This window comes from Apteryx rowi, unplaced genomic scaffold (assembly GCF_003343035.1).
Source record: "Apteryx rowi isolate R43461 unplaced genomic scaffold, aptRow1 scaffold_73, whole genome shotgun sequence".
In the NCBI taxonomy this organism is placed as follows: domain Eukaryota; kingdom Metazoa; phylum Chordata; class Aves; order Apterygiformes; family Apterygidae; genus Apteryx; species Apteryx rowi.
Genome location: NW_020451016.1, coordinates 514927 through 522870, shown reverse-complemented (window position 1 = coordinate 522870; position 7944 = coordinate 514927). Strand labels below are relative to the sequence as shown.

Genomic DNA, 7944 nt, shown 5'->3' with positions numbered 1-7944 from the left:
CGGCGCGGCGCGGTCCCCCCGGCTCGGCGGCATTGTGTCCCGCTGAAAAGCAGCCCCGCGCTATTCAAGTGTTGGTGGTCATCTCAATAGATCCGCGGACGCCCATATGGTGACCACTGTAGATGAATCCGACTGCTTAAATGGGGGAGAAAGTTGGGGTTTTAAAACATTTCAAAGTGTTTGAAAGGATCCTACCAGATTCTGTCACAATTCTCCCGACGCTTTGAAGACTGGGCCTATTGTTAGCCGATTATAAATGATATTACTTCAAAGTTGATTTCCCACAATATTTAAAGGATGTAACGGGAGTGTTGCTATTTATTTTTAGCGTAACTTTTAAAGCAAATTAGCATAAGTAGCCCATGCGGCCCTTATTCCCTCTCCCCTTTATGCGACATCAAAACGCCTCGAAAAATATGCTTTGAAAAGAGAGGGAGAGCTAATTTAGGGACAACGACTTTTCTGCCTCAGCAGAAACGTCCGTTTCTGTCGCAAACCGGCTTAGGTGTCTGCAGCTACTTTGAAAGACAGCCAGACCGAGTACACATCTTTACGTCCAACAGAAACGAGAACACAATAAAACTTTCCCCTGTTTAATGATAGAAATTACATTAAAAGTGGTGGAAATGCCCTAATTAAAAATGTACCACTTAAATGATATGCCAAACGTTCAGCTGCAGAATAGCATATTTAGCTAGTTAGTGAACTCGCTACTATTTCTTTTAAAATTACATGTTAAAATTTTAAAAGAAATCTTACTTTTCTCTGGTGCAACACATTACAAAGAATGGACAGTCCTTTTATCTAAATATAAAATTCCATTTTCAGCAATTATAGCCTGTTCTTGGTGATGATATAATTACAGCTGTGCTCAGTAATAGGTGTCAAGGCAATGCACACTCATACAATAGTTGAATAAAACTGCAGAACAATGCAGGCACTTCTAAATTCACAACCTTTAAAATGAAATTGACTGTGCAGAATTCAAATAAAAACTGGATAAATATTTTTTTAAAAAGATTACAAGCTTGGTTTGGTTTCTTAATAGCATTTTCTGCAAACCTATCAACATCTAATTGATTAGATAGGAATTACTGATTATAGATAATCTGAAATACTGAACATCACTATTTTAAATATAGCAATAGGTAAATAAATTCAGCAGCCAGAGCAGACTGCCATGGCACTTTAGTAACGATCCTTATAAAGAATCACTTTGAGTGGAAAGTATTTTTATGCAGGTTTTATTTTAGAGGGAAAATAAAATGAAATTAAGACCATATGATTGTAATTCTTCATCTCTAATGTTTACGGTAACACTGGAAAATGAAATGTTTCCATGTTACCTATGTCATTAGTGCAATATTACTTTGATAATCGAGACCTTTTTTAAGAAAGGGCGTCAGCAAACATGGCTGAACTTGTTTACAATTGCATTATTTCTTTGATAGGAGTCTTAAAACTGCATTTCAGTTTCCTACTCTTATTTCTGCAGATGGCTGCCCGCAACAGGAGGGAGGAGGGGAAAACACTAACTCCATCAGCTCTAATGGAGAAGATTCAGACGAGGCCCAAATGAGACTTCAGCTGAAAAGAAAGCTGCAGAGAAATAGGACATCCTTTACCCAAGAGCAAATCGAAGCCCTTGAGAAAGGTGAGTGACATTTCCGTATGACTAAAGTAGCAGAGAAAAGCAAAATGTGCTATATTAAGGGCAAAACAGAAGCATGGCATTCATGCGCTTTATATATATATATTTATGTATGTRTATATTTTAAGTCTGTGGCTCCCTCCATTTTATTTTATTCCTCACACTGCAGACTTTTATTGTTGGCTGTAGTATGTACTGAAAAGCTATAAAAAGATGTTCAAAGGGAATGTATTTAGGATATGTTATACTGAAAAATCAGAGTTACATCCTGACGCCTCTCTTTTTCCTCTCTGCAAACTCATTCCCACCCTGGGCGTGGGGGTAAACGCGAGCTTGGGGGCTCGGGCTCCGCTGGCAGCTCGGGGCCGTGTTTCTGCGTGCCGGGAAGCGAGGGCAGCACGGCCTCAGCCATCGTGCGCTGGCAGTGCTTGCTCCCTGCTCGCCCTCGTGCTAATTCCCTGTCCCGGGGCTGCTGCTGACAGTGGCAGATRCCCTTTTCCCTGATTTGGCCTGGACGCACCTTCTCTTTGAGCCAGGACAGGTCTTTGGTCCCATCTTCTGCTCTTAATCAGTTATGTGCCATTTCACTTTGTGGTGGCAGGGTCAGAGCTGCATCGGGCACCCCCAAAGCGGAGGCAGAAGCCCAATTATTCTGTCTCAGCCTTTCCTGAAAGATGCTAGTGCTGGACCCAATCCTGCAAATGCTCTTAGTGATATTCCCTAGCAGGCAAGGTGTCACTGTTTCTAACATACATGTGGAGAAAGTTCAACTTTTTTTTTCACAGCAATGTTTCTTATCAGAACTGAGAGCATAGGTAGTGTAAAAATGATTGTGACTTTACAGTCAGCCGCTCTAATTCTTTATAACTAATACAATAATATTTCCCTTGGCAGAATTTGAGAGAACCCACTATCCCGATGTGTTTGCAAGAGAGAGACTAGCTGCTAAAATAGACCTGCCTGAAGCAAGAATACAGGTACCGAAGCTGCTGTGTAATTATTACTACTATTATTTTTACTATTACTATTATAATGTTTTTATTACTGGCTTTTCAAAGTACAGGGAAGCCACTATTTAYGGTCGGATATTTGTCTACCTTTTCCTTCCGGAAAATAACAGCAGATGTGGTCTGCATTAGCATGCTGCTTTGCTCCATTGCGAGATAGCTTTGTCCCAGCGCTGCCTTGTGTTATATGGGGGGGACCATATGCCTCTGGTCTTCGTTAGGTCATTTACGTCTTTAAAATCTTGTATTTTCAGGTGTGGTTTTCTAACAGACGGGCCAAGTGGCGAAGGGAAGAGAAACTGAGGAATCAGCGAAGACAAGCGAGCAACACTCCCAGCCACATTCCCATCAGCAGTAGTTTCAGCACGAGTGTTTACCAACCTATTCCGCAACCAACCACCCCCGGTAATATGGCAAATCTGCTCCTATTAATTCATCCTCTTGGGAAAATTAGACTCTGAGACTCTATTGTCGTTTTTAATTGTGGTTAAACTAATGCGCTCGTCTATCTGTCTATTCTATTATAGTTTCCTCTTTCACATCAGGTTCCATGTTGGGCAGAACAGACACGGCACTCACAAACACGTACAGTGCTCTGCCGCCCATGCCTAGTTTCACGATGGCTAACAACCTGCCTATGCAAGTAAGTGACATGCTGCCGGCGCAAAAAAGATACAGGTCCAAAGCCAGGGCGGTGTCTCTGGGTGCATGAGGGCCGCAGGGCCTGCTCCTGCCCACGAAGCAGGGGGGCCGCAAATGCGACACGCGCTGCTGGAGCTGGGCACCAAAGGCTCCCCTGCTTTTGAGAAGAGCTGCCCTCTTTCGGTCAGGGAAGAATCACAAGGGAAAGGGTGGCACTAGGTACTGGCACTCTGACAAGTCCTTTTCCAGCATTTTTAAAAGGAAAAGGTCCTCAAAATTAAAAGGCAACTAATTCAGCATGAAAATACCTTTTTCAGAAAATTACAGTTAACCTATGGAACTCACTGTTGCGGTATTGTTGAAATTACAGACTTAATAAAATGCTGGAAGGATTAGATCTTTTCTGCTTAGGTAATGTGGCGGAGGCACATTAGGAACACCTGAGAAAGGGAAGGATGTGATTAGCATCAGTGGTTATGCTAGCTAAGCCAGAATTGCAAGAGCTGTCAATCCTCATGCCTGAAAGCATTAGCTGATCACCAGCTGGGTTAGGAAGAAATCTATTCCTTTGGGGTCTGTTTCTATAGACCTTTCAGATGCAAAATTCCTCCTTTTTTAATGGTGGGGTTGGCCTAGGAAGGTGCTGGCCAATTACGGGAGTTTTACAGCTTTGTCTGAGGCACACAGCATTGACCACTGCTGGAGACAGGCGAGCAGATTAGACCGAGTGTGACTCCTTCACTGTGGCAATTACTATGTTACTAATTGCTGAACCAAAATTAACCAAATAAAGTTAGAGTCTCTCAAGTTCATGGAAAGAAATTACATTGGCGAAGTTGTTATTTCGTGATATGTGAGGCCAGGAGTGCAGTTCGCCGAAGGCTGAGAGCAGATGACAAAAGATCAAAGGCTGCTGGCAGAGGGGCTCCTGGGAAGCAGAAGGCCCCTGATTCATCGCTTCTCCTTGGTCGGGGTGTTTATTGCGCTGGCAGAGCAATGTCAGGCACCTGGGCAGGGACCTGGCACGTGCGAGCCGCTCTGGAAATTCCTGCCGACGTSGTCATGGCCGCATGACGGCCACGTAATTTAGAAGTGCGAGCTTTGGCAATTGAATCGTCAGTGTTTCTCGGCAGAAACGCAGCGTGTTACGGGTTCTCCTGGAGCCCGTTTGTGCAGATGGCCCTGGTTTGCGTATTCGGTGAGGGAGGCTGTCAGTGCTTTTGCAGACAGTGCRTGTCAGGGACGTGCAGGCGGAGGCAATAGGTGCCGACTTGTCGGGGTTCGTGCTCTCGAAGCAGGACTGCTCAGCCTGCTCCCGCTCCCCACTCTCCTGCCCCATCTCACAGGTTCGCAGCGCTGTGCTGCAGTGGCCCTGGGGCCCTGACTCCTCCCAGGACCCCGGGGAAGCAGCTCCCCGCACAGCCCTGCCGCCAAGGTAGATGGAGATGACTGGCCTCGGGCAGTACAGGAGACTGTTGGCATAAGTTCGGGGTGACTGCAAACTTATTATATAGCTCAATGCACATGTTATATTATTGTATAGATGAATACACGTGTGTGTGTGCGTGTAAATGTGCAACATGCATAAGTACAAGCACTCGTATGGCTAATGCCACGTAGCCAGGCTCCATGCCGTGTGCCCCAGGAATTATTTGCTGAGTTACACCATGAAATGGGAGATGAGGCCCTAGCCCTACTGTGGCTGCAAAGAGCATGAGACCTCTTTCCCTCTACATAAATACAAACATGGCTAGTGTTCAGACTTAGATTCCTTAAGTTCAATATCCAACACCCTATTTAGGCATCTAGATGTAATGATCTGCTCTCCAAGTGTATCTGAGGATGTGCCAGTGACTATCAACACCAATTCTGCGGCCTGAGAACCTCCAAAAAGCTTCTCTGAATCCCTAAATAGGGATTAAGATTTAGGCACCCAGGTTTGAAAATGTGGCTCCTCTGTGCTCATGCAGAGGAAACGATGCCCTGTGCTGCTCCCAAGGGCCGGCAGGCACAGCCAGAAGAGCTTAATGTCACGTTTAGCTGCGCAGACACGTAACGCTGCTTTGTGCTTTGCTCCCCTAGCCCCCCGTACCCAGTCAGACCTCCTCCTACTCTTGCATGCTGCCCACCAGCCCATCCGTGAACGGCCGGAGCTATGACACCTACACACCTCCGCACATGCAGACACACATGAACAGCCAGCCGATGGGCACCTCTGGCACCACTTCCACAGGTGAGTGGCCCGTCACACCTCCCCTTCTTCTGCTAGGGTGCTTTGGTGGCTCGTGCCAGCTGGTTTTTCATGTGTTCCCTTGTTGGGAGCGGTGTCTCTCCCAGAAGGCCCAATCCTGTTATTATTGGGTCTGGTAGCTGTGGAACAGGGCTGAAGACAGAAGGTATAACCTTGCAGGTTAGTGCAGATAGTCTGATTTTTAAGCTGCCGCTGAAGGGACAGATGAAAGACGACTGCTTAACGGAGATAGTATTCTAACACTGGTACAGTGAAAAGCTTCTCAGTGAGGCCCCAATCCTGCAAAATCTTAAGTGTATAATTAAATTCTGCTGCTGTTAAGGCATAGTGTTTGAATGCTGAATTTCAGCGCAGTTACTCACACCCACGAAGATAAGTGTATGTGAAACTGCAGGACTGAACACGTGTTTACAGTGTCTATGTCAAGAGGCTATTTTTTGCTAAAGATCTGAAGTTATCTAAAAGGCAAATAATCTGTAGAAATTTTAATCTRTGCTTAATAAGGCAAGATAGGGTGAAAAAGGGTAAGCGTGAATGCAAACAGGGGCAGGCTAAACACATTTAAGAAAAAACAGAAATGTCTGGTGTATTTTGGGCTGAATTCCCAACTGATATAAATGAGCTGAGGCTCTGCCATTTATCTCAAAGCACGACAGTTTATTTATAACAACAAATCAGTTAGATGTGCACAGATTTTTAAAATATACTCCCCTCCCCCCGGATTCTGCAAGCTGGTAGATGGCGAGATTCAATACTTACCAGGATACAAGCACAACTCTGTGAAAGTGCAAAGCACAAATTGTGCTATGTATAGAAAAACTAAAATATCCATTTTCCCACTCAATTTTCAGGTCTCATTTCCCCTGGAGTGTCAGTTCCAGTTCAAGTTCCTGGCAGTGAACCTGACATGTCTCAATACTGGCCAAGATTACAGTAAAACATGTGTTAATTCTGTAAATGACTATATGGACAACAGTTGGATGTTCAGCAGTATTTTATAAAGGAAGAATGGCTCTCAGAGTACTTCTGTACTGCAACTGTGCCCTATGCTGTAACACATGGAAAAGACTTTAACATGGACCTTTGTACACTGAAGGCATTATATCAGTTGGAACAAATCTTCATTTTGGTATCCAAACTTTTATTCATTTTGGTGTATTATTTGTAAATGGGCATTTGTATGTTATAATGAAAACAAAGAACAATGTAGACTGGATGGATGTTTGATCTGTGTTGGTCATGAAGTTGTTTAAAAAAAAAAGAAAGAAAAAAAAAAAGAAGCCATGATCAACAAGCTTTGCCACGAATTTAAGAGTTTTATCAAGATATATCGAATACTTCTACCGATCTGTTCATAGATTATGGATTGATGTTCCAAGTTTGTATCATTCCATTGCATATAATTAAACCTGGAACAATACGCACTAGATTTATGTAAGAAAAATATCTGTTGGTATTTCCAAAGGTTGTTAACGGATGAAGCTATGTGCAAACAAGGGTTAAGAGAGAACTTCGATGAAGAAAAGAGTTTGATAGATAAAAGGTAGATTGTGTCTTCGATATAATCCAATTTGTTTTATGTCGAAATGTAAGTATTTGTCTTCCCTAGAAATCTCCCAGAATGATTTCTATAATAAAGTTAATTTCATTTATATTTGACAAGAATATTCTATAGATGTTTTATACACATTTTCATGCATCATACATTTCTTTTTTGGTCGGCAAAAGTTAATTGTTCTTAGATATAGTTGTACTGCTGTTCACAGTCCAATCATTTTTGTGCATCTAGAATTCATTCCTAATCAATTAAAAGTGCTTGCAAGAGTTTTAAACTTAAGTGTTCTGAAGTTGTTCACAACTACATATCAAAATTAGCCATTGTTGATTGTAAAAACCATGCCAAAGCCTTTGTATTTCCTTTATTATACTATTTTCTTTTTAACCTTATAGTGTGGTGTTGCAACTTTTGTTATTGTATTAGGTTAATCTTACTAAGCTTTATTTTGAATTTATTTTCAGTTTTCAATAAGGAGGGTTCTCAGAAAACATTTTTATAGACTTTTAGCACTTCAATCAGCCTGTAATTTGGGCTAAGAAAAAGAAGATAGGTTTCCCTTACCTAACTGCAGTTTGAGGCCAGGAGGAGGCTGTTTATTGAGCCAGGTTTTCTGGGGACGTTCTGCATGAACTCCCGGCTCGAGCAGAGTTTTCAGTGGGGAGTTTGAATTATGCCAGGCAGTGGGATAGCAAACGTGGAGACGCAACGTGCGTGCGCGCGCGTGTGCGTGTCTGTGTGTCTGTCTGCAGTATTTATATATAAAGTACATACAGACACATACACACACAAGTACACATTCCTTACTTTAAAAAATTGTTTTTATTAGGGTGTCAAA

At 42.9% G+C, this 7944-nt stretch overlaps 1 protein-coding gene across 10 annotated transcripts in view; it reads left to right on the top strand.

Moving 5' to 3' along the window:
• Positions 1-6812, top strand: part of PAX6 (paired box 6) — a 19167-nt gene extending 12355 nt beyond the window's left edge. For 5 of the 10 annotated variants that reach the window (XM_026087705.1, XM_026087714.1, XM_026087710.1 and 2 more), the window contains 6 exons: positions 1496-1654; positions 2546-2628; positions 2913-3063; positions 3186-3301; positions 5383-5533; positions 6403-6812. In XM_026087705.1, coding sequence (XP_025943490.1) covers positions 1496-1654; positions 2546-2628; positions 2913-3063; positions 3186-3301; positions 5383-5533; positions 6403-6488 — 746 coding nt within the window. In that variant the 3' untranslated portion in view covers positions 6489-6812. The remainder of the gene's footprint in view (positions 1-1495; positions 1655-2545; positions 2629-2912; positions 3064-3185; positions 3302-5382; positions 5534-6402) is intronic. The other 5 variants (XM_026087715.1, XM_026087711.1, XM_026087713.1 and 2 more) reach the window with 1 other exon arrangement.
• Positions 6813-7944: the final 1132 nt, after the last annotated feature.